Genomic DNA, 27058 nt, shown 5'->3' with positions numbered 1-27058 from the left:
GTATGTATATGTGACTGGAAGGCTATTAGACTGCCTTTTTCTGCTGAGCCCAAACTTAATCAGAACTTATTTTTTATTGTTCAGGCTGAGGAGAGCCATCCTCATCCCCAGGATGTTTGAGTGCAGGAAATGTCTGATTCCATTTATATTCAGATCTGAGAGTTGTGTTGAGGTGCAGGATTGGTATCTGATTTGTGGGTTTCCCCTCTAGACTGTACCGGAAGATTTTATTCCTTAAGAATTTCTGAAATTGAAACCATAATGCTTAACTATCTTTTTCCAAAGTAAGAAGGTTTGTCAGAAGAAACAAAAGACTATAATTCAGTATCAGAATGACACTTACATACAGTAGGGGTTAAAGATAAAGTTTCTTCTTGTCTGGATAATTATTTGCCACTTCTAACTCTGCCCCAGAAGGCTTCTTTGCTCAGAGGGACCTCAGTCCTTCCATACAATTACCCTATTTTCTAGCCTTTGGTTCCTTTAAACATGTTTCAGCCGAAGAGTCTGGACCTCTGTCATCCAGGGTAGTGCACCAGCAGCTCCAAAAAAAAAGAGGTGCTGCCAGGTCCCTTTTGTAATTGTTCTAAGTTGTGATACAGAGAGACTTCTATGGCTGCTTCTCTGTTTGAAAGCTCATCATTGTCCAGGGCCGTGGGCAGCTTCTTAGAATGGAGGAAGTCTGCTGTAGATTTTGACCAGTCATGAAGGGAAACCTCTCCTTAAAAAGCAGCTCCATCTATGTTTAATGTAAGTGGGTACAGAAAAGACAAACTTTTTTTAACTAGCAGGCAATGAGTCACTCTTTTTGCTCTGGTGTGTCATGTGGTACTTTAGGTAGCTTCACATTTTATGTTCCAGTTAAGTAAAATTCCTAGAGAATGAGAGATTATCTCTGGATGATCTGTTTGATCTTGAAAATATAGAGAAATTTTTTGCCTCTTGATTGTAGAGGACTAGTGACTTTCCAGCTCTGGAAGAGAACAGGATCCCTCTGCCAGTTTTTTTCTGTGGTGTAAGGAGGAGCCTGGTCACTCCATCTAATGCTGTCTGTCTCATCTCATGTATAGGAGCGGGATGCTGCACTCCAACCCTGGGGACTATGCCTGGGGTCAAACAGGGCTTGATGCCATTGTAACCCAGGTGAGGAGCTGCCTTTTGAGGGTGTCTGTTCAGTGTGTCTCATGGTTCCACAGGCTTCCTGCTTTCCTTCTGCTACTTTCTGAAATGGCGGTCCCTCTGCTTTCTCTAATATTTTGAGCTTTGAGTTTCTGTTTTACTAAGGGGATAAATGGTTTATGAGTTTAGCTTAGCATTCATGTACCTTCTAGGTCCGAGGGGATTTCTAGAAGATAGTTTCACCTCCATAGGAAGAAAAGGCTTCTCCTGTAACAAACAGTGTATTGTATTTTTGGCCTCTCTTGTTCAGTCCTGTGAGGATCCTGTTAACAAGTACTTCACAAAAAAAGGAGGGTCTTCTCATATGTTGAAGCAGGGATTTCTGCTAGATGGAGCAAAGTAGGGGAAGGAAGCAGAGAAAAAGGTATTCCCATGCCATGTTTAATTGCTTTTACTTGTTTATATTCATTTTAATTTGATTGGCTTTTCATTTCCCTTGTGGATTGCTGAGAATAGAAAGCATGTCGTTTATATCCAAGTCTTCATGTAGGCAGTAATTTATCTATTTCTTGGCTTACTTTATGCTACTTTTCATACTCCCACCCTTTTCTGCCTTCTAACAGAATAAAGTTTTTGGACTTTTGGCTAAGTATTACTTTTTATTAAGCTGTAGTTTTATTCATGATATCCCAACTCCATTGCTGCCCCTAAAGTTGCTTTATGCCCAGAGGTAGGCCTTGCAATCATGAGTCTTCCTGTAGGCTTATACTTATATTACTCTGAAATTGTATAGCAGTTATGAGTGTTCTGGCAGCAGGGAAGGGGAAACCCAAGCCTCTCAGAGCCTTGCAGGAGTAAGAGTAACTAACATTTCTAATATCTGCTCTATTTGTTCTCAGCTGGAGTAGCTCCTTCTCCAGGGAGATTGAGATGTCTGCCACTTCTTCTTTTCTTTCTTTCTTTCTTTCTGTTTTTTTTTTTTTTTTTTAATAGCTTTTAGGACAACTGGAAAACACAGGGCCTCCTCCAGCTGACAAGGAAAAGATCACATCACTTCCAACAGTGACAGTAACTCAGGAACAAGTCGGTAAGTTCATTTTTATGCTTATTCTGTCATTTTCTGATCTATGTTCAAAATCTCAATACCTTCCTATACAAAGGATCTTTAGGTGAGGCTGTAGTCCCCTAAAATTCCTACCTGGGTGCCAGACATGGAAGGTGCCATTCATTAGGTTACTCTTTAATTAGGTTAGTCAACAGGTATTTCCTGAGCAATTACCATGTTCCTTTCCTAGGTGCCATTGGAAATAAAGGAGTACATGGATATATGACTTGATTCTAGTAAGTTGAAGAACTTATTAGTGGAAGCAAAACTCACCAAATGATTAAAAAATAGTATTAAAAATAGTTTTGGACAGATGATAATGACTGGGGAAAGGGGAAGAGAAAAAGTGAGGGGTTGGGAATTTGTTTCATATCTGCTTTGTGTCAACTACAATTAGGTACATTAGCCATAGATATTACTTTATTTCTAGGCACTGAGGGTATTTGATGATGAGACAATATTTTGGACTGGAAGTTTCTTTCTCCATAAATTTAGATTTAGAGTCAGAGATGATTTTAAAGACAAGATGGGCCATATTAGGTCATTCTATTTAAGGAAAAGTATGAACCAATATAAGAATATCAGCATGGATGTGGTGTCTGAGTCAGGTATAAGGACAGTGACCTTACTAGACCTGAAATAGAACGTAATTTGGAGAGTGGTGGGAGGTAAGGCCTGGTTACAGAGGACCTTGAAACTCCAAGAGAAGTTAGGGCTGGGTATTTTAGGTAGTAGGAAAGTTTTGTAGGTCCCCAAATGGAGGAATGAGGGGATTTAAGTGGTCTTTAGAAGATCAGTCTGGAGGTAGTGTGTAAAATAGATTGGAAGGGGGAAAGAGCAGAAACGGCTTTAAGAGGCAGTTACAGCAATCCAGGTGGGGTTCAGGTGATGGTAACAATGCAAACAGAAAGAAAAAAGTGGATTCAGAAAATCGTTGTGAAGAAAGGCTTTCATCACTGATTGTATAATGAGATGAAGGAGGGGAAAGGGTCAACAATGATTCTAAGATTTTTCAACTTTGTAATGATACAGGTAATGCTGCTATCTTCAGGGATGGGGGAATAGTGAGTGGTCCCTGGTTTGAGTAAGGAGAGATATAATATTTTTAATTTTTAATTTGTTGATTTTGAGGGCACCAGCTGATAATCCAAGTGAAGAGGAGCTGGGGATTGCTATGAAGCTGGTTTTAGGGAAGATGAGCTGGTAGCAAAGTGTAGGATATATTTAGAGGGTTAAAGGCCTGCAATTAGGGATACTACCTGGGAGGCTGTTGCAGTAGACTAGGAATGAGAAGTAAAAGTTAGAATTAGGGCAAAGGTGGTAGGAATGGAGAGGAAGGAGTGAATCTATTAAGCGGTAGTCCTGCTCCAAATGCCTTGACTGCTGTTGGGGCATGGAGCATATGCCAGCCACTAGGGATATAGACTAGCTGGTATTATTAGCCAAAGTTGGGAAACTCAGAACTTGCTGCTTGGAATTCCCAATGTGGTTTGTGATTGTTTTTTCTCAGAGAAGAGGGCTTCTTGTCTCTTGAGTTGGGGGTCTTAGCTATGCTTAGGCTTTGGAATTCTGCAGCACCACTTCCTGGTATAGCTTTTAATTAACAACTTGTACAGAGGACTTTAGGGCAGCCATGCTGAAAGAGGATACATAATGTGGAAAAGAGCAGGGTAAAAGTGGCTTGAGACACTGAATAGGAACTGTTGAGATTGCTGAGATGAGTTTCTTGGTTGTGGTAGACAGGTTACCTGTGTTTCCTCAGTGAAAATTGACTGCCAGAAGGCTGTTGCACATTTGGGAAGTTGTTTTTCTTGTTTTACTTATCATATGATCTAAACCCTAGTTTATTTCTTCCAACTGTTTACATTGGAAAGTAGGCCTTATGTAGTTCCTATCTAGGCCTTATTGGAATAGGCCCCATTCATCATTCCTCCATTTCATGTCCCTGTCTGCTACCACCTTTACCCCCATTTTGAAATACAATTCGTGTCTCTTACCTGCTTCGCACTTGAATGCACCTTTTCTTTTATCTCTGTGTCTGTTCTTTATGCATTCCTTGGGTTCTTAAAGACATTGGGTTAGTTTTTTCTTCCTTCTTTTTGCTTATTTATTTAAAAGGCAATTCCTTCTCCAACAGATATGGGTTTAGAGTGTCCAGTATGCAAAGAAGATTACACAGTTGAAGAAGAAGTCCGGCAGTTACCCTGCAATCATTTCTTTCATAGCAGTTGTATTGTACCATGGTTAGAACTGGTGAGTACAGCAAGTCACATCGTCTTGGGGGGATGGTTCAGAGTAAAGGTATAGTTAACAGTTCATGGAGAGTCAAGTAGATCAGATTTTAATACCATAAATCCCTGGCTAACTCTTAGTACCACCATTATTGTTTTGTTGAATTACTGTTTATTTGGAGCTTTTCTGACTGTAGGTTGGCAAACTACAGCTCACAGGCCACTGTGGCCTGCCACCTGTTTTTGTAAATAAAGTTTTATTGGAACACAGCTATGTTCATTTGTTTACATATTGTCTTGGGATACTTTTGTGCTACATCAGCATAGTGGAGTAGTTGCAACAGAGATGGTGTGGCCTGCAAAGCCTAAAATACTTACTCTCTATCCCTTTAAACAAGCAGTTTGCTGACCCCTGCCCTAGACCCTATGGAAAGTGGTGGGCAGTTACCCTCCTGTCATATCTCAGGTCACTGTTTCTGTTTAGTTCTGTTTGATGGTATGTGTTAGCTATTGTTAGGTTGCTGGCCTAGAATTCTGTCTGTCAGATTTACTTAAAGTTCTATTTGGGAAATATCCTGGGATCACACCTTGGAGCCCTTTTTGTTTTTCTAGTTGCCAAGTCATATTTTTCGATGTGCCAACTCTCAGGGTTCTTTAAGTGTTCAGTACTCTGAGCTTCTCAGGTCAGGCTGTTCACATGGACTGATATTTTTCTGTTTCAGCATGACACATGTCCTGTATGTAGGAAGAGCTTAAATGGTGAGGACTCTACTCGGCAAACCCAGAGCTCTGAGGCCTCTGCAAGCAACAGATTTAGCAATGATAGCCAGCTACATGACCGATGGACTTTCTGAAGCTAAAGACCATGCCTGAACCAGGGCTATGGTAGTCTTCCTACCATAGCTGTAAATTGTATCAAAACAAAAACATAGTAGATGGATTTAGGAATCTCATAAGAAACCCCAACTCATGATATTAATGCAATGAGTGTTTTTCTTCTTTAAATTTAAAGTTAGTATTTACAGATGGAATTGTATCTACAACCAAATGCCTCTTATTTCTGAATTCAGAGTGATAATTTTGTAAGTGTGAAACTTAATTATGTGGGCTTCCCACCACCAGAATAGAATCAGTTCTTCAAAGTCTAGCTAGGGGCCAGCTATCTATCATATTGCCGTAATGGGTGTTTCCACCTCCTTCTCCAACCTCTACCCCACCATTAGTGTATTTTACAGTAAATATAGTGGAACCAGAGCCCTAAAGTCCTGCTGATATAAAGTCCTTTTGTCTTAATTGTACAAAAACATCTACTCTTGACCACATTAGCCATGAGGTGCAATCAAATTAATTCAGGAATCTGAGACTAATGATTTTTGTTTGCTTTTGTTTTATTTTGCTCCCCAAAGAGCAAATTAAAGAAAAATTACAGTGGGAAGGAAAAAGTGGCTTATCATCATATGCTTTCGTTTTCTTGTTTTAATTTTTAAACACAACTTCAGAAAGAAACCAGTGTAATATGTCTTAGGAGTCTTGGATTGGTAGGAATCTGATTCTGGTTCCTTTTTGGGAATGAGTTGGACAGCATACAAGCACAGAAAGAAAGATGTTTGAAATCTTTGCTTTTGAGACTTTTTTTTTTTAATGATTCCCAATTCATTGTTTACCATCTTTTGTCCTAAGAATCTTAAAATAATTTTCTGCACAGAAATAAGATTACTTGATTACTGCTTCTATAGCCAATTCACAGTTTTTGGTAATTCATTGATTTTTTTTATTATTATTATTATTTCAGCTTATTATGGGGGCACAAAAGTTTAGGTTATGTATATTGCCCATGCCCCCCACCCCCCTCATTGATCTTTAGGAATTAAGATTTTACGTTGTCTCATTTTAATTTTTAAGCCTGTTTTTCATCTCTGAAACTTTTATGTTCTGCTTGGTTTTGGCTGTACTTAGAGTCAAACTGATTAATGTGATCATGCCCAAAACAACTTGGCCTGGGAGAGGTAGGCCTTATTTTTTTCAACCTAACTGTCCCATGTGCATGCTCTTTGGAGCATTTAAATGTTTAAAGTTGAATAAATGAAGGTCAAGAATGTTGTTGGAACTTCAGAGTCTCAAAAGGAAATGATTTAGACATATAACAGCTATTGGTATACCATAAAAAGACATTAATGGTGCATAGAGGGGCACTATTTGTATGGTCACATCAGCCCTTTATAGTTTGGAATGATCAGAACAAGAATGCCACTCTTTGGTGAGTCTCTTTCTTGGCTGGGAGTCTTTCCTCAGTTTTTGTTGACTATCATACAGTGAGTTGGGGCTGAGCGAAAGGGGTTAGAGTTGTCTTTGTACTTTGGTAGAGAATGAAGGAGTCAAGGAGGGAAGAGAAAAAGAGAGTGACCTGCTGAACTAATAGACTGCCTCTAAAAGTTGTGACAAAGTATAGCAAAGAGCATCAGGCTAAGTTATCTGTAATTTTCTTCCCTTTTTTTTTTAATTCTGATAGAGGACATGAGATTCATTCTGCTGTCCCACTTAATGAATCTGTAGTGTTTCTTGCTATAATGGGAGATACCTCAGACTTCCAGATTAATTTATGTTAAGGAGTTAGGGTTCTTCAGACATTTATTATAAGGAATTGGCTCACACAATTATAGAGGCTAAGAAGTTCCAAGCTCTGTAGTGAGCCAGTTAGAGATCCAGGAGAGCCAATGGTGTAGTTCCAGTCTGAGTCTGAAGGCCTGAGCACCAGGAGAGCCAGTGGTGTAAGTTCCAGTCTGAAAGCCAGCAGGCTTGAGACCAAGAAAAAGCTTATGTTTCAGTTCTAGTTCAAAGGCAGGAAAAGACTGATATCCCAGCTCAAGAAGTCAGATAGGAGGAGTTACCTCTTACTTGAGGGAGAGTCAGCCTTTTTGTTCTATTCTAGGCTTCAACTGATTGGATAAGGGCCACCCACATTAGGGAAGGCCATCTGCTTTATTTAGTCTACTGATTCAAATGTTAATCTCATCCAGAAACACCTTTATAGATACACCCAGAATAATGTTTGACCAAATATCTGGGCATCGTATGCCTACTCAAGTTGACACATAAAATTAACCATCACAAGGGGGAAAAGTAGAAATAATGTACACACAGTGTTCCTCATCCCATTTAAGTTTTACCAAGTGAATAGTGTGTCTCTATGAGAAGTGTCTGCCTTGGCTTAGAGACCTCAGTGCTATGGTTAAACAGTGGAAGAAATATATGTGGGATGCCAACCAATTTGCTGTGTGTATAATTTCTGGTTTTTTCCTCCTTAACCTAAATTAACCTGGAAATTTGAGAGACTTCCATTCTATGAAGAAACATTTTAGAGTCATTGATCTAACACCAGAACATGGCTGGGGTTAAACAGTTTATTTCTAGGAATACCTTTGCCCTTAAATGTTTCAAACAGTTTAGACATAGTGCCCAAGGCGGAAGGCTAGGTAACCTGGACTTTTCAGGTATTCATTCCTTTACAGCTGGAAGACTTGCATACTCAGGAATCTGGAGCCTTCATGGGAGTCAAGAGAGAGATGGTTCAGCTTTCCCTCATTGTCAAAGAGAGGATAAAAGTTGCAATTTCAGATCTTGAGCCATTAGTGTGAACTTGGTCTTTACATTTGTATTAAATGGCCTGCCCTTTGAATTCCATGAAGAGCTGACAGATTGTTTTCTTATTCTGAATATCTTTCTTTCTTTATCTTGTCCATTATAATTATTCTCTATATACATACACATAGAGACTACATAAATATATAAAAATTTTTGCTTCCTATCTGTTATACTTTGAAACAAGAGGGAAGAAAATTACTTGGTTAGCACATGTAATAATTGGGAAATATTTTTTTTTAGAGATTGGTAGACTTGGAAGTTGAGAGGTTATATAGGTCAGTGCCTTGGCTTATTGCTTCTTGGGTAGTTTCCAGATAGGTTAGTTGAACCCATCTTCATATGGGTTAGTTCTGGCTGGACAGAACTGGAGAATTGGGTGGGAAGGGCAGAGATGTGGACATTTATCTGCAACATCTTTAAAGTTTCAGAGTTAACGAGTTGAGAGCAGGGAGAAGAAATAATCCTGGCATTAAAAATTAATTTTCCCTCAGAGTGCCTATTGCCAGTTCTCTGAGAAGAGCTGAGAAACCTGGAGAATCCAGAGTAACATTTTGTTCCTGTTGCTGTAGCTCCTTGACTTTTCTTTACAATAATGATTTAATTTCTAAGAAAAAATAATTACTCTGGGCAGAAGATGTAGAAATGGCAACTAAGTAAATGGCTTCCATAGTTCATTCTAAATTTTGTCAGCATTTGCTGCATAACGTTTGGGCAGGTGCTTCTTAGATGGTTTTCTTTGAGCACTACTCTGGTCCAATAATTGGTTCTCAAGTTGGAAGGAAGATTTGGGGGGAAGAATTTGTTTTTTTCCCTAGCCAGTCTCACTTTGATTAAATAGTTAGGAAAAAAATTCTTTATGTTTTTGTATTGCACATTTATATATTTGTATATATGTGTATATATAGGTATTTATATATTCATGGGCACATATGCACATTTCACACTGGAGGAAGAAGGGATATGGTGGGCACTGAGGTAAGGTAAGCAAGGGTGCAGAAGAGGGCTGGAGCCTCATTATCTGATTCTCTCATTGTACGTACCTTTAGGCCCTGTGTTACCATGAGTTCTCTGTTATGGGGCACTATTGGCTGACACCTAGGTACCTTGTTATATGATCTGTGGTGCAAGGGTTCACTGGGGTTAAAAACCTAGTCATTTCTGAGGGTTGAGAATATGACTTTGAGGAAAGGGTATTTATCATCCATTGCTTCTATGTTATAATCAGTTGTACTCCAATACAGTTATCTATTGATTTTTTAAAAAATTTCTTGGTAAATTTTGGTACCAAATTGAATCTCTCGTGACCTACATGCCTCAATTTCTTTCTCCCTGGTTTCCAGGTACTGTTCCCTCAAGGAATAAAAGTTAAATATATCAATTTTAACAAAATTAATAAGGAGAGAAGCATAGTCTGTGTCATTCTTAAGTAACAACAACAACAAAACAGGCTTTGGGACTTTGGAAGTGAGGGGCACTTCAGAGTTGGTTGCTAGAGCTGATGATCTAGGGAGGCCACTGACATCTGTGAAGAAAGAGAGATTTCAGGAGAAGGAGCAGGGCTGGTATTCAAATAGATATTTGAGTATTAGGGAAAAACCCTCTTTGGCCTCTTTGGTAAAGAGATGGGAAGATAAAAGTACTGTTTGCAAGAATAAATCCAATGAAGATTTGGGAATTGGACATGACTAGTAGGAGAGAGTACTCTTATTGAGAGTTTCCAAAGTGAGTCTCATATAAGTTCTGATGCAGGGAGTTGAAGGAAAGATTTGATGGGACAAACATATCACAAGTGGCCATCCTGTAGGGGGAAATCCTAGCTTGGAGTAATGTCAGTGTCTCAACGCTCAGGCAGGGTGCCACTGGGCTGTTCCAGCAGTTTAAAATAGAGTACCTAGAATATAATGCAGACAACTGGAGATACTTTCCAAAATCAAAATAGAGCCTTTGTCAGACCTAAAGGACATTATGAGGTTTTGATCTCTCATACCTGCCACAGACAAGTGGAATTATAGGCATTCATCTCTAAGATTTTATACATATAAACTTTGTTTTGGTGCCATATTATACTCGGTATCCACAGAAGTGGAATCTATGTGACCTTTCCTTTTTCAACTAGGACGCTTAGATCTGTGAGTCATGGGACATAGGCTTGTTGTGATTCTTTACCTTCTCTAATAAGAAATACTGTTTTTAAGGTCCAAAAATTGTTAGATTCCCTTCCAACAGCTCTATTTCTAGTATTTTTTGATGAAAAAATACATTAAAAAAGCTGCTATGATTTCAGTAATGCTTTTAACTCAGTTTGTCTTTATTAGTCACACCAGAATCTGCATCTAATTGAAATATATACACATTTGTAATATATATTATTTATTCAGACTGAAAATTATGGGTATACAGATTCCTTGTAATAACCTCATGGTCTCGCAGAGGTTCAAAACCCATGGTTGTGAATCACTCATATAGCTTAGGGTTAAGATGTGTGTCCTGAAAACTGCTATTCATGCATGTAAATTTATAGACTTATTTGAAATCAGTTGTATCAACACATTTTGAAAGCGAAGATACAAATATTTCAAATTTCTGTTTAACTGAGTCTTGAGATAAGCAGAATAAATAAATTCTTTATAAGCAAGACCTTTGTTTATTCTGCTTAGTTCAAGTCAGAGCTAATAGTCTAATGAACTTGAATGTCTTAATAAACTTGGGCAGTGATCATGTGTCCTTTCTGTGATCATGTGTCAGAGATTTTTATATGTGGACTATACTTAGTATAGCACAATGGTTGAAACCTTTCCTATAGTTGGACTTGTCTTCTTTGTGAGACTTCCAGTGATTGTATAATGCTGAGTAGTTTCAGAAGATTCTTTGAGTAGTAAAAAGCAAAAGACATCTCTGCCCATGGGAGCTTAGTATTTAGTTAGAAACACAAAACTAATATACATAAAACAGGTAGAGAAAGATTCAAGTGAATGCGATGTAAGGGAGAAAGCTTTGGTGACTTTGGAGTCAGAATTCAAATGGCTCTGCGTTCCAAATCCAGACTCTCATTTGATCCTCAGAGCAGTCCAGTGGGAACAGTAGGCAATATCCTTTTTTTGCAATTAAGTAAACAGAAATAGTATCTCAAAACTTCATTTGCCCAAAGATATATAGCTGGTATGTTGCAGAGCTAGAATTTGAATCCAGAGCTAGAATAGGTCTTTTGACTCCATACCTAGTCTTTTTACCTCCATAAGACACAAAATCTAAAATCCATAGTTTAAGGTTCGAGACCATCCCTAATAAGGGTCTTTTTCATCTATTTCAGCCTTATCTCTCTCTGTTCCCATTAAACCTTAGCTCCCACATTTGGCACGTTCTTGCCAAGAATCTCAGGTAAGGTGTCTGTTTCCTTTTGATGGCTTGCCATGTAACTCCAGCTGAATTGTGTTCCTATCTTTTTATTCATGTAGTTCCTCCTATCAGGAATATCCTGCCTCCTCCTCTCTGCTTAACTATGACAAGAGGTCATCTATCCAAAGACAAAGATAAGAAGGTTTATGAATTTAGGAGAAAAGAAAAGGCTGCAAAAACTGCTATGGGCATTATGTAAAAAGAAATGACCAAAGAGGTTGACAAATACTTAGTTGAAGCCGGACGGTTTTAATCTGTGGTGCACTTGGACAGCACAAATCTTTTTCCTCCTCCAGCAGTTCTGTGTGGATGTTGTTGAACACCATGTCTGTCTTTGTTTTCTCATTTTCATGCCAAGTCAGTCACTGGGTTTGGCTCTTTTCTTCTACTTATCTTTGCTTGTTTCTTCTCTTTTTCCTTTACAGTGTTAAATAAAAATTTCTTTCAGAAAAATTGGTGTTCTCATTCTGTTTGACTTGCTAATTTTACTGTGTTGGAGGGGGAGGGAGGAAAAGTTGTTCTGGGGTACAAAAATGCACATGCATATCCAATATTTGAAAACTATACACCAGCCACTTCTGTGAAAGCTGCTCATTTTATTTACTGGTGCTGAAGAGGGAGGAAGGCAGGTATGCTCTGACAATGAGGAGAGAAGGTCAAGGAGTACAGCTGATTTGCCCCAGCTTTTATTTCCCCAGATTCTTGGCATATTTAGCATTTCTTTCTCTGTGTCCTGTTTCTTTTGTCTCTGTGCATATTGTAATGAGAAAGATACCAAGCTAGTGCCAGATGTATCTTGCTGTAGCTTTTTTTTTAAAAGTTTCTTTTGGCACAAGGCTTACAAAGCTGTGGAAAGAAAAAGAAAAGTTTGTATTACTGCTTCACAACTTAGAATAGCAACAAAATGCCTGGTATAATAAAGTCTGACCTGTTCTGGGATGTGTGTTTGATAGGACCTCATGACTATAAAGGGAATGGAAAAGGGAAGCGGGAATGTATTATATGTGTTGTATCTTATTACTAAAGTGAGGGTTGTAATCTGGAGCAAATCTACCTGATCCTGGTGGAAGTTGGGAGGGAGCCAACCTTTGATTTCTCCTTGCTGGGAGGTGAGACAGTCAAAGAAGAAATAGATGCTTCTCAAAAAGTTTAAGGTAGGTTTTCCACATATAGCTCTGGATTGTTGGCATGGTGCTAGGACAAGGATATTCACTGAAATTAGCTTCATGAGCTGAGGGAGGCACAGAGATCCCAGAAACTACCTCATCATTTTCCCCACGTGTGAGCATGATAACTTGGTTTATGTGAGTCTTTCTGGACCTGAGAAAACATGTGTGCTTTTTATTCTACTGAACACTACCTCTTCTATAATTCTGCTAACCCTTGAGGGCTGGGGGAGGATAAAGAAAAGAAAGCTCTTAACCAGGAGTTTGAGGTTGCTGTGAGCTAGGCTGGCACCATGGCACTCAGGGCAACAGAGTGAGACTCTGTCTCAAAAAAAAAAAAAAGAGAGAAAGCTCTGAAGTAGTGTATTATTTCCTTGTTTAATCCAGATATCTAGCTTTGATTTTTCTTTTGTTAACCTTTAAAGCTACTTGAATTGAATATAGGAGAAAACAAATAATTGGATTCAAAAGTTCATTCTTTTCACCTGACTAAAAAAGGCAAAAAGAGCTGAAGATTTTTTGCTGTAGGATGATTTGGGAGTCAAAGGGAGAAAGTGCCAGTAGGTTATATGGCTAGACTCAATTTCCTTTACTCTTTAAAATTTTTAGTCTGCGTGAAGAAATAAAATTTATTTTACAGATAACTGTAGCCTAACCAAGGGAATTGAGATTCATAAAAAATTATGTCTAAAGGGTCAGACTGCTTGGTACTCAGAGTTCTTCCTGAAAACTCTCACAGGCTAACATTTGGCAGGTCCTTGCCAAGGATCACAGATGAGGTGTATGTTTCCCTCTGATCATTTGCAGTTAAGGGGCTGGAAATAGGGAGTGTTAGGAGATCCTGTTTGTTTCTGGAAATGGGAGGAGGCAGTCTTAGAATGAGGAGGGTGGTGATGGAGGTAAGAGAGAGATGCTTTGCATATAGTAGGTCATTACTGAGAGTGTAAGGTTTTAGAGTGAGAAGGACCTGTATTAATTCCCGTGAAGGGCAGCATTTAACTCCTTTGTGCCTGTTTCCTGATAAATAATTGGGATGTTGGGAAGGGTTGCATGAGGTTAGAATCACCACACATAAAGCATCTGACCCATCGTACAAATTCTTTAACAAATTTATTAAGAATCTACTATGTGTCTGGTACTGTCTTTTTGTTGAGATAAACAAGACAAAGTCCCTACATTTATAGAGGCTACATTGTGGTGACATTCAAAACAGTGGTAGTTATTGATTTGAGGAAAGCCTAAATAAAATGGAATTAAGAATGCCAAGGACAGGCAAAAGCCTGAATCAGTTACTTGCTATGCAAAAACATAGTGGCAAATTAGTTGCAGGTTCCAATCTTTTTTGTTATCTAAGAGGGAAAACCCTGATCCATATTGATAAATGGTGCTCAGAGGACTCAGCTACGAGTGTTTAATAGGCTCAATCTGGCCATCAGCTCTTGCTGAGAAACTACATTGTTCAAAATCCACCTCTAGATCATGTTTGTCTTTTGCCTTGTTGATCTTCATATAGCAGCCAGAGATCTTGCCTCAACTCGTAGTCCTCTGTTCATGCACCGAGTAGAGGCAACTCTATTAACTTGCCTCTCCCACAGGCATTCTTTCCTGACAGGTCTTACCTCCTACCCATTGGAAAGTCTGATTCATCTGTCTTCCTCTAGATATATGAAGTCGTTAGTACCTTTGGACCTGTTTCACCCTCATCGGTTTGAATTTTTCTGGGAATAGCCAGGGCTTGAGCATTTTTCTCTCCCTCTGGGCTTCCCTTTCAATCTTTTCCTCCTAGAGAATAACCAAGGTGTCAGATGTATAATAGCACCTTCGTTGCTTAGGGTGCTTAAGGCTCTTCTGGACATACCTTGGGCCACCAGGCTGGTGACCAGCATCACCCAAACTTTTGCTTGTAGGAAATCTGAACTGAGATTGCCTTCACTATGGCTGAACTGGGAGTGTTGTCTTTGTTTCAGTCGTGTCACTGTGTAGTTCCCTGTCTCTGATTCAAAAGAGAATTGTGGATCAGGGGAGAGTTTCAGAAATCATTAACACCTCCTTTTGCATCATCTCAGAACATTCGTTACATGATCTCAAAGGATACCTCCCAGCATAATTCATTGCCCAAATAAATATTTTTAACATTTACAAGTGATGATGATGATGTAGTACTTAAGCAGCAATAAATAAATATAGAATCTACTGGGTGTCGAGGCACTCGGGATGCAAGTAGACCTTGAAGGAACTCAAAAGGCCATGGAGATTAAATGGAATAGTCAATATAATATCACTTAGCACAATGCCTGGCACACAGTATGCACTCAGTAAATATTATCTTACCTGTCTGGTCTTACTAGTTTCACCCTCCAAAGGAACCTAATTTTCACATTTGGGGACCATCCGTATGTGCTAACTGTAATAATTAAAGATGCTGAGATGATGAGAAAGGCATTCTTTCTTAGGGAGAACCTTTGCAAGTAAAAACACTTAGGATATATTTAGAGAATACAAATACTAGGTTATAAGGAGCAAGGACTGTGTTGTATGTCATTCTGTTCCCTGAGGCTTGGCACTGTGCCTGGGATGCACAATAAATACTTGTTAGATAAATGAAAGAGGAGTATCCATTAGTGCAGTTTAACTGAAGCAGAGTATTCATATAAATAGTAGAATGAAATTTTATAGAGCCTCCAGTGCCAGGATAAAGTAATTTAGACTTTATAGTAAGAAGCCACTAAAACTCTTTGAATGGTGGTGTGACATGTATCGATTAGCATTTTAGAAAGGTAAGTCTGGTGGCAGCGTGTAGAATGGATTGGAGGCAGAGACAGTATCTGGAGTTGATGAACCATTTGTTAGGCAACAGCTCGCAGGCCCTGTGGTAAGTGTGGGAGATACAAAGATGAGTAAGACACAGTTGGGGATCTCAGAGGGCTCCCCAGTTAGGAGACAATTATTGGAATATGTTAAGTGTGAGGTGATGAAGATCTGGAAAACACCTTTGGAAGGAAGGGAATAAGTGTGGGAAAGCGCTAGTAGTACTTAGTAACTGACTGGATGGGGATAAGAAAAAAGGAGGAACTAAGGTTTTGACTGAATCATGGACATGTTTATATGTGCCTTTTGTAAAATTTAGGGTTTTTTTCCTAGAAAATGATCACCTGATTTTATTTTATTGTATTTTTTTTATTGGCAGAGTTTTCCATACCCATATCTTTATTCCTTTTATCAGATCTGTCACAGCTCTTCAAAAAGATGATCAATTAATATCAATTCCATTTTTTACCCCTAGAGATCTTCTTTCCAAAGCCTTTTTTCTTTTGCTTTCTTCTGAAGTAATTGCCCCTTTTTGCCCTTTTTTCATTCTAGAATTTCTTCTGCCCCTTCCCCCTGTTAGATTCCTTGTTTCCTGGATCTCATTTTATTAACTTTACTGACTCACTTTCTTGTTCTACTGAAGCACTTCCTCTGGTAGCTTCTTTAAAAAGATCACATGGAAGGCAAAATGGTTTTGAGTCATCGCATGCCTGACTGTCTTTATTCTTTCCTCACATTTGATTTGTAGTTTGACAGCATATGGAATTCTAGGTAGAACGTAATTTTTTCCCAAAATTTTGAAGGCTAGCTGTATTTCCGGAAATATAGAAAGACAGAGGGTCACTGGACACTTTAAGGGACTTGAGGAAGTCATATGAAGCTGGGGCTGGAGTGGCCATATTCAGTCTGTGCCAAGGCAGTAATGAAGCGGGAACGTGCACACGACGAAGGCAGGCAGAGACGAGAGGCCTCGCTGCCTCAGAGAGTCTGAGTCAAAGAGTAACTGGTCTGGGTCCTGTCAGCTTTCTAGTTTCTAATTCCAGGAACTGAAACTCAAAAAGGCCCCCTGCACTTTTTGCTTTATTTTTACCCCCCTATAATCTATGGTAGCTTGAGCGGGTTTCTGTTTCTTACAACTAAACGTTCCTTAAGATAAATATCCATTTTATGTCAAACCTCTCTGCCTGTATTTAGAAATACAGCCACGTCTCTGGGAGAGCTCTGAATTGGGATTCAGGGGGCCTAAATTCAGACCTCTCTCTGCTTTTACTGGCAATGGTCAGTGAGGGGCATCGGACAAGTCCCTTCACCCCCCTGTGACTGTGTCTCCCTGTCATTAAAAATGGCATGGCCACCCCAATAATATTTTTAAAATTAAAGACAAAATGAGATTACCTTTGTACATGTGCTTTGAAGAAAGGCAGCTTCTGCCACTAGGAGTGATGGAAAAGCATTGAGTATTGGGCAGGACTCTTCCCAAGAAGGAAACTGCCAATCCAGGACCTGAAACATCTACTTGTATCTCCAGCTGTCACCCCTGCTCACTGTCCTGCCTGGTTGCATTAGAAGTAGTATTAGGGACTCACCTGTGACAAGAATGGAGAAAAAATGGCCCTGAAGACGGATATCTGACTTCTGACTTTGGGCACAACACTGGTAGGTCCCACTGTCCAACGGTGTGGCTTGGTTTATGGTGAACACCAACCGAGATGATTTTTCACCCTCACCAGGATCACGTTTAAGTCTCAGCTATTCCAAGCTGGTCTCTGGGGAACAGTTCGTAGGCCTGTCCTTGCACAAAAACACTATAAACCCCTCAGCCTCTTCTTTCTTATGCCACACAGTACAGATTAAGGTTAGTCGCTTTCCCTCCTGGGAAGCTGAGCTGGTGATGTTTATGCATCCTGGAATGGGAAGGGAAGAATTACCCTTGGGAGGCCAGGTAGAGTTCCTTGCATTTTACCATAACCATTAGAGGTACTTTTACCATTAGAGGTACTAGAGTACAACCTGCTAGCGACACTGGTGGACAGGAAACACAAATTCTAACTCTGTCTTTGGCTGTGTGACTATAGGCACGTTATCTAACTCCTTTGGCTGTAGTTTTTATTCTTTTGGAAAACGAAAGTTAAGGGACTAAACAAATAAGCTCAAAGCTTTCATACATTTATAGAGTTGTTTGTTCTTTCATTTAACAAATATGTTTAGGCATCCACTCTGCCAAGCACAGAGAATTTAGCGCTTCAGTTGATAATTGAAGGCTGAGTAAAAGTTTTTCTATCAAATAAGAGGTTCAGAGAGGTCATGGAAACACCAAAGATTAAAAAAAAAAGCCACCATCTGGAATTAGAGTGAGAATTGACCGGAGAAACAGACAAATTATTGAGGGACCATTGATATCCAAAGACCACAACTCTTTGATGGTGCCAATCTGAAGACCTCATAATTGTCTCCGTAAGTAATCTACAGCCTAGATACAGAAGTGGAGAAAACAGACAGTTGGGTTAACTCAGGATAATGCTTTGGCCCAGTGAGTGTCTCTTACCTTCTAATTTTCCAATCCAGTGACTCTACCACCTTCTTCTTGTCCCTGACTCTCCTCACAACTTCACTTCCTTATGCAGTTTATGCCTTGTAGTCCACTGCTATAATCACTCCCTTACATCCACCCGCAGCTCCCGTAGCTTTATTACTTCCATCAGGATTCCTTGCAAAACTCCAGCCTTGGTTGAATCCAGTTCCCTGCTAAAAACTCACCAGACAGATGCAGAGGCTGCCACGCCCCTTCCCCACTCCCTCAGCAGGTTGAACCCCTGCGACTTGTTTTTCCTTGTATGACTCTCCTTGGTATACCTAGTAAACTAAATTCACTCACATGAAAATGTTGAGGCAGAGATGGCGGCTGCCCCATAGATGTTAAATGCCGCCCTTTTAGAAGAGTAATTTATGGGCTAGATGAGGGTGCAATCCCATTCATCAACTTATCAATGGTTTATATTTTATTTCCATTCTCCCATTGGGACTTTTATAGGGTCTCTATTAAAGTGCTTTCCTACATATCTACTTCTTGGTATAGCCATAGAGACAGGCATGATTATTCCCCTTTTTTTTTTTTTGAGACAGAGTCTCGCTCTGTTGCCCGGGCTAGAGTGCCGTCCGTGGCGTCAGCCTAGCTCACAGCAACCTCAAACTCCTGGGCTTAAGCGATCCTCCTGCCTCAGCCTCCCGAGTAACTGGGACTACAGGCATGCGCCACCATGCCCAGCTAATTTTTTCTATATATATTTTTAGTTGGCTGGATAATTTCTTTCTATTTTTAGTAGAGACGGGGTCTCACTCTTGCTCAGGCTGGTCTCGAACTCCTGACCTTCTCCCAGAGTGCTAGGATTACAGGCGTGAGCCACCGCACCTGGCCAATTATTCCCATTTTATAAGTAAACTGAGGCACAGACTGGTTAAACTGGTTGATAAAGTTGACAAAGACTGTAGTATGTGGGTCTCAAACCTGGATTTCGTAATATAAATGCCTGAAGGAATTTTAGATTGATTGCTAGGCTCTTTGCAACATGTAGCAGAGGCAGAATGTCTGATGGAGAGGCAATAGTATTAGTTCTAACAATAAAGAAAAAGACACTGTGGTTTTTACCCTTTCATTAGTGTCACGAATTGAGTCCTTTTCTTCCCCACCAGAAAAAAACAATGGGATCCATCCCTCCCTGTGAGCCCAGTATTCTCCTGGTGCCTGTCTCTGCCCTTGGGTCTGTCCTCACCACCAGGTTGGATGTCCACAAACACCAGCAGGATGGCCAGGGCACAGCAGCTTCTGCCAGATGCCATCAGCATCCTGTACGTCGTTAGCAGGCCCGGGAACTTGAAGCAAGTGTTGACTCTGCTGGTCCTTGGCCTCACTCTCCTGAAAGCACAGGGGGATCCACTAGACAAAGCCTTCCAGGGCTCCAAGCCCATCCCCCTGTCCCAGGCCGAAGCTTCAGTTGGCAGAATATGATGGAGATGGAGGATGGTGTGGGCATGGAGTCCAGCTGGCTAAGCAGTGAGACAGTAAATCAAGGGAGGTGTACTGGGGAGAAGCAAGGGGGAAAGAGAGAGACACTAAAGACCATATTTTCTATGTTATGGTCCTTAATTTTTTTTTCTAAACAATATGGATTGCTGGGTCAAAGAATATGAACATTAAAATTTTTTTCTACTATACTCAGATTACTCTCCAAAAAAGGTTGTTGAGATTCCAACATTCACCAAGAATGTTTGGTAGTGTACATTTCCTCATGCCCTTGCCAGCACTGGATATTATCTGTAATTTATATTTTTGCCAACCTGGTAGATGAAAAATTAGATGTCACTTGTTCTATTTTGCATTCCCTGACTAGTGAGCTTGAGGGTCTTTTTTTTTTTTTTTTGAGACAGAGTCTGAGTCTGTTGCCCAGGCTAGAGTGCCATGGTGTCAGCCTAGCTCACAGCAACTTCAAACTCCTGGGCTCAAGCGATCTTCCTGCCTCTGCCTCCCAAGTAGCTGGGACTACAGGCATGTGCCACCATGCCTTATATATATATATATATATATATATTTTTTTTTTAGTTGTCCAGCTAATTTCTTTCTATTTTTTTTCCCCCGGGCTAGAGTGAGTGCCGTAATGTCAGCCTAGCTCACAGCAACCTCAAACTCCTGGACTTAAGCTATCCTCTTGCCTCAGCCTCCTGAGTAGCTGGGACTACAGGCACTACAGGCATGCACCACCATGCCCGGCTAATTTTTTAGTTGGCCAGATAATTTCTTTCTATTTTTAGTAGAGACAGGGTCTCGCTCTTGCTGAGGCTGGTCTCGAACTCCTAACCTCCAGCGATCCACCCGCCTCGGCCTCCCAGAGTGCTAGGATTACAGGCGTGAGCCACCACGCCAGGCCCTATTTATTTATTTATTTATTTATTTTTTTAGTAGAGATGGGGTCTCACTCTTGCTCAGGCTGGTCTCGAACTCCTGAGCCCAAACGATCCGCCCACCTCGGCCTCCCAGAGAGCTAGGATTACAGCCACCACGTCCGGCCGAGGTTGAGGATCTTTTTATCTGTTTATCGGTCATTAGTATTTACTCTTCTATGAATTTTGTGTTTGTATTCTTTGCATTTCCTTAAAAAAATCAACTTTTAGGAGCGTTCTCTATATTAGATATATTAACCCATCTGCCATTTTTTTTGAACACTTTCTCCCAATTTGCTGTTTTTCTCTTGACTTTGTTTATGATGCTTTTTTCCACAAGCAAAATTTACGTTTGAGCCAGGCATGGTGGCTCACTCCTATAATCCTAGCACTCTGGGAAGCCGAGGTGGGAGGATAGCTTGAGCTCAGGAATTGGAGACCAGCCTGAGCAAGAGCGAGACCCTGTCTCTACTAAAAAATAGAAAAAATTAGCCGGGCGTGGTGGTGGATGCCTGTAGTGCCTGTAGTCCCAGCTACTCAGGAGGCTGAGGCAAGAGGATCGTTTGAGCCTAGGAGTTTGAGGTTGCTGTGAGCTATGATGACATCACTGCACTCTAGCCAGGGTGACAGAATACGACTCTGTCTCAAAAAAAATTACGTTTGTACATAATGAAACATAACAACATATCTATTTTTTCTTTCAAGTTGTCTGGATTTCCAGTATTGTTTAAGAAAGTTTCCCTTAGGCTGAGGTTATGATTTTTTCCCAGTGTTTTTATTGCTTTATCTTTTGTATTTATATCTTCTTGTCCTGCCTAAGAAAAATTACCCCCATATCAAAAGCTCAAGCTGCACAAAACCGAAAAACTTCTGAATTTCATCAATAGGAAAATGGTTTAATAAATTTCGATTCATACATACAATAAAATACATATTGTTAAAAAGAATGAAATAGTTCTATAAATATAGGCCTGAAGGAATGTCCATAATATATCATTATGTCAAAAAAGACAAATTGCAGAGTTATGTATATGAGTACATTATTATTTTAAAAAATCCTCTCTGTGTGTATAAATGTTTTTAAATATAAACACTTTTTGTAGTTTATGACTTTTTGAATAGGTAATTACATTTACAGGGTTCAAAATTCAAAGGGAAAAAAGATTATTTTTTATTTTTTTTTATTTCAGCACATTACGGGGGTACAAATGTTTAGGTTACATATATTGCCTTTGCCCCACCCCAGTCAGAGCTTCAAGAGTGTCCATCCCCCAGACGGTGCACACTGCACCCATTAGGTGTGAATATACCCATCCCCTACTCCCCCTCCCACCTAAAAAAGAATTTTTATATAAATTAATTGTTCTATCTGATTTTTATGATCAGCTTGTCTAGTCTCCCACCACCCACCACCAAGAAAAAGTCCTATTGGTATTTGTTAAATTGGGATATATTCAATTTGTATTTTAACTCAGGGAGAATTGAAATGTTTGTGACATTGATTCTTTTGATACAAGAACATTATATTCCTTTTCACTTTTTAAGTCTTGTGTTTTGGTGTGTGTGTGTGTGTGTATATGTGTGTGTCTTAGACACATTTGGAAGTTTTTTTCATGAAGGCCTTGTCCATTTCTTGCTAAGTTTATTTCTGAGAGATTTATCTTCTTTGTCACTATTAAAAATGTCATTTTTCCCCATTGTATCTTTTAACTAGTTTTTCTTTGTATCTTTATGTCATTCATTATATCTTTTAACTCTTCATTATTGTTCATATGTAAAAGGCTACTGATTACCAGATATTAATTTCATACCCAGGTACCTTCCCTGAATTCTATCATTGTTTATAATAATTTTTCAGTTGATTCTCTTGGATTTTTCAGTCATGCAATCATATTATTTGTAAGTAATGATAATTATTTCATTTTTTATATCTCTGATTGCTTTCTTCTAATTGTGTTGGTTAATATTTCCAGAAAAATATCAAATAATAGTAGTGATAATGAATCTCTTGTCTTTTTTTCTGAGTTTAATTCAATTGTTTTCTTCTTAAGCATTATGCTAGCTTTGGGAATGAGATGTTTTATTATGGTAAGGAATATACATTTATTTCTATTTTATTAAGAGTTTAAAAAATGTCAGGAATGGATGTTGAATGTTTTATTAATGGCCTTTAAACATCAACTATAAAATTACCATATGATTTTTCATTGTTGTTTTTAGACACAGGGTCTTGCTCTGTCACCTAGGCTGTAGTGCTGTGGCATCATCGTAGATCACTGCAGCCTCAAACTTGTGGGCTCAAGTGATCCTCCTGCCTCAGCCTCCCAAGTAGCTAGGACTATAGGCATGTGCCACCACACTCAGTTAATTTTTCTATTTTTTTTTTTGGTAGAGACTATGTCTTGCTATGTTGCCCAGACTGGTCTCAAACTCCTGGCCTCAAGCTATCCTTCCGTCTCAGCCTCCCCAAGTGCTGAGACTGCAGACATGAGCCACCATGCTAGGCTGATTTTTCTTTATAGATATTTTAGTATAGTGATCTATTTTAATAGATTTCTTAAAACTGATACATCCTTGCAATCTTAAACAAACTACAAACCATTTGGTCATAGTATATTATTCTTTCAATAAACAGCTTTATTCTGTTTCATATTTTATAAAACTTTAAACAAATTTAATATAGTATATGTATGTATGTACATATGTATGTATCCCTGTTTATCTCTCTACAGACAGGGTCACGTGCCACACACACATGCACACATACACACACACACACACACACGTCTGGAAGGAAATATGTCAAAATGTAGAGTGTTTACCTTGGGGATGGGATGGAGAGTTTAGGGACCAATGAAAGGGATTTCCATTATGTGTTTTATATACTGTATTTATATGTATGTGTTTTTACTATGACAATTTTAAGAAAAAACCTAATCAAACTATATAATAGGAGGCCAAAATAAAAAAATATGTCTATTTGTGGGGTTAGAACAAAGACCAGAACTAAAATGCTGAAAAATAACATATAAGAAGTGAGAAGGTTATCAGAATTAAAATATTCTAAAGCAATTGCCTTAAAACTGAAATGTGCACAACCAGGAGGTATTAAAAATTTTCTAAGAGGTATGTGGGCACAGTTAATTAACTGAATTAATTTCCAGATCCTCAGCTTTAATTTGCATCCCTTCCTAACACTGATTTACGTGAGAGGCACCTGTGCTTGAGCCCTCCTGCTGATTCTCCTCTTTCCCACCCCCTCCTCCGGCCCAGGTGACCTTTATTTCCAGGGAACCAGAGGGACAATTTGAAATGTGGTGTGCTGAAAGTAAAAGACCCTTTCTTAAATCAAGTGGTTTCTAATTCTTTGCTTCTAATACATTGAAGAAACAGCTAATGGAATTGTCATCTATGGGATAGACAGCTGTTTTCCTCCAGTGTCCAGTTCCCCCACGTCTCCCTTTGAATAACCCTCCTTCCTGCCCACCTCCACTGAGTTTTAGTAGAGAACATGTCTGCCTAGCTAGCCTCTGTTTGTAGACGAGGTGTTCCTATGTGGCTAAGTTTTTGGCAATGGTACATAAAGCGAAGTAGTATATGCTACTTTAGATCTTGTTTGTAGTAGATTGCCAAAACAAACTGCCACAAATTCCTCCTATCTCTGTATATATACCCCTTTGCAATGTGACTTTGCCACTCCACTCAGCCTGTTGAATCTTGGTTTAGCTAATGGGCTATTAGCAAATATGGTACAAGCAGTCTTGAAAGTGCTTATGCATGGAGTTTTGCCCTCCTTTGCTGCGTTTGGAACCCAGCTACTCTGGGACAATGATCAGGCTGGCCTGTTAGAGGCTAGAGACACGTGACACAAGTTTCCCCCATCAGCCAAGCATCAGCCATGTGAGTGAGGCCATCTGCAACCAATTAGCATCCAGCCTACCTCCAGCTGACTACAGACAAATGAGTAGCCCGGGTAAGACCAGTAGAAGACCCAGCTGAGCCCAGCCCACATTGCCCAAACACAGAATTGTGAGCTAATAAATGATTATTGTTTTCAGTTTGGGTGGTTTGGGTGGTTTCTTGTACAGCAAAATGATTAAATACTCGTCCTTTTTCTCTTTTCCAGTTCCTACAGATTGAAATGTAGTTAGAGTTAAGTGAATTGGCTTCAGCCATTCAGCTGAAGGCAATATTTTAAGGAGTGGGAAAGCAACAACAGAAGGAGGAAGGAATTTCGTTCCTAGAAAACCTCATGGAGCAAAGTATCCTACCTATTCTAGACCACCCAGGACTCTTATGTGAGAGAGAAATAAAACTCTGTTTTGTTTAGGCCACTGCATCTTTTTATCCCATTTCTTTGTTACAGGAATTTAGCCTGTACCTCACAAATACATTAGCCAGAAAATAACCAAGTTGGTCATTTATGATAGATCACCATGTAATTTTTGCTGTATGTGTGACACAAAAGTTCAAAGAATAGAATGATACTGCTATTTAAAAATTTAAAATTCCTTTCATTCTCATCTACTTATTTATGTGAACATTATCTCTCAATACAAACATTTATAAAAAAGGAAAAACGGAAATATAATTGATGCTGAACACTTACTCATTTCAGTAAAAAGTAATATTCATTCACAGATAAAACTAAATTTTTTAAAAAGCCAATCCGTTACTTTAAGAGTATATAAAATGTTGAAGTATCATGTTTAATAATCGTTTACCAAAATTTATTATTTGATAATCATACATTAATAAGAGGAAGTTTTAAAAAATATTTACAACTTTGTGGTCATGGGAAGTTTTAAAAGCTCTAATTTCAATTCATTTGCATATTTTTATTGCAGAAATGTATGATGGGATATTAAAAATACTTTCAATCATAATATATATCACATTAATCTGTGTGAGAAGTGGAATGGAAGTATTCATTCAAAAAGAAAAGAAAGGCCAGGCATGATGGCTCACACCTATGATCCTAACACTTTGGTAGGCTGAGGTGGGAGGGCCTCTTGAAGCCAGGAGTTCGAGCCTGGCCTCAGCAACATAGTGAGACCTCCTCTCTACAAAAAACAGGAAAATTAGCCAGGCATGGTGGCACCTTCCTGTAGTCCCAGCTACTTGGGAGTCCTAGGTGGGAGGATCACTTGAGCCCAGGAATTTGAGGATGGCTGTCATGATGCCACTGCACTCTAGCCCATGCAACAGAGCCATACCCCATCTCAAAAAAACCCCCCCAAAACAAGAAAGAAAAATTATCTATAAATTTGTCACAATCCTAATAAAAATCCCAGCAGCAGCCCATCGGTGTGGCCTCAGTGTCAATCCCTAGCCTTGACTTCCTGTCCCTCTCCTGTTATCACACCTTCATGCTGTGCCATGTCTCCACCAGGATGTCCTGGTGACTCTTGAAACAAAACATTGAGCGTTTAATGACATGGGTTGTGTCTAGCTACAAAGCATCATTTGATTTGAAGAGGAAGATAAAGAAGGATTGCAATGATTCATTCAGCCCAGGGTCATGGTTAAAAAGCACAGACTTTGGAACCCGAGTGTGTGTGTTCAAATCGTGGTCCTAAAAGTCGATAGTTGTGTGACTTGGACAAATCTCTTAGGCTTCTGGGCCAGACACTATGCTCAGCCCTTAATAAATGGACACATTTGGCAAATACTGAGCATCTATTATGTGTGAGACACCATGGGACACAGAGATCGCTAAAACATCAGAGGTAGACTATTTGGGTGGTTAAATGCAGTCTCGAGTCAGACCAACAGGTTTGAAATCTGGCTTTGGCACTTACTATCTATGTAATATTGGGCAAGTTTCTTAACTTCTCTGAAGTTGAGTTTATTGATCTTTAAAATGGTGATAATAATATCCTCTTTCCAGGGTTGTTGTGAAGGTTAAATGAGGTACCTATGTAAACTACTTAGTGTCGTGCCTGGCATAGAGTCAGGCCGCGATAAATGTTAGTCATGATTATTTTTATGGTTCCTTATATTGGAGGCAATTTACAGTGTCCCAGTTGCACCCACATATACGATTGTGTTTAGTTCTTATAAAACACTAAACTATTATTTTTTAATTTTTCATTTGTGGTAAGCTTACAGAGGCTTGGAGAGGACTTGCGACTTACTTAGAATCACAGCTTTTTCTTTCTTTTTTTCTTTCTTTCTCTGTCGCCAGGGCTAGAGAGCAGTGGCATCATCATAGCTCACTACAGCTTCAAACTCCTAGGCTAAAGCAATCCTCCTGCCTCAGCCTCCCAAGTAGCTGGGACGACAGGCGCGGGCCACTACACCTACCTAATTTTGCTGTTTTTGGTAGAGACTGGTCTCGCTCCTGCTCCGGCTGATCTCAAACTCCTAAGCTCAAGGGATCCTCCTGCCTCGGCCTGCCAGAGTGCTAGGATTACAGGTGTGAGCCACCTGGGCGGCCAGAATCATAGGTGTTAAGCGGAGGGAGCTAGGATTCTAACCCAGGTTATGAGAATCCTTCTCTTGGAGTTCCCTTTGTCCCTCTACTCACAGCCACCCATCTATTCGCGAACAGCTGCAACACAAGGAGGACTGTGCTAAGAAGGACAATAAGGTCATAAAGTATATTAAGCAATAGGAAAGGAGAAATTCTGAAGGAGGGATCTGGCAAGGCTGCA

At 39.6% G+C, this 27058-nt stretch overlaps 2 protein-coding genes across 3 annotated transcripts in view; one reads left to right on the top strand and one right to left on the bottom strand.

Annotated features, from left to right (window-relative positions):
- RNF115 (ring finger protein 115) overlaps positions 1-5753 on the top strand; it is a 69370-nt gene extending 63617 nt beyond the window's left edge. For both annotated transcript variants that reach the window (XM_045544858.1, XM_045544859.1), the window contains 4 exons: positions 1071-1143; positions 2113-2206; positions 4362-4477; positions 5178-5753. In XM_045544858.1, coding sequence (XP_045400814.1) covers positions 1071-1143; positions 2113-2206; positions 4362-4477; positions 5178-5309 — 415 coding nt within the window. In that variant the 3' untranslated portion in view covers positions 5310-5753. The remainder of the gene's footprint in view (positions 1-1070; positions 1144-2112; positions 2207-4361; positions 4478-5177) is intronic.
- A 5969-nt stretch (positions 5754-11722) lies between these two features.
- On the bottom strand, positions 11723-19460 carry CD160 (CD160 molecule). Its single transcript, XM_045544860.1, is given in 4 exon segments — positions 11723-12339; positions 14518-14652; positions 17054-17371; positions 19238-19460. Coding segments are annotated over 4 exon segments (657 nt in total). The 5' UTR covers positions 19434-19460; the 3' UTR covers positions 11723-12331.
- Between the last annotated feature and the right edge of the window lie 7598 nt (positions 19461-27058).

Source organism: Lemur catta, chromosome 3 (genome assembly GCF_020740605.2).
Source record: "Lemur catta isolate mLemCat1 chromosome 3, mLemCat1.pri, whole genome shotgun sequence".
Classification (NCBI taxonomy): domain Eukaryota; kingdom Metazoa; phylum Chordata; class Mammalia; order Primates; family Lemuridae; genus Lemur; species Lemur catta.
The sequence above is the reverse complement of the archived record's forward strand: the minus strand, read 5'-3'. Positions and strand labels throughout refer to the sequence as shown.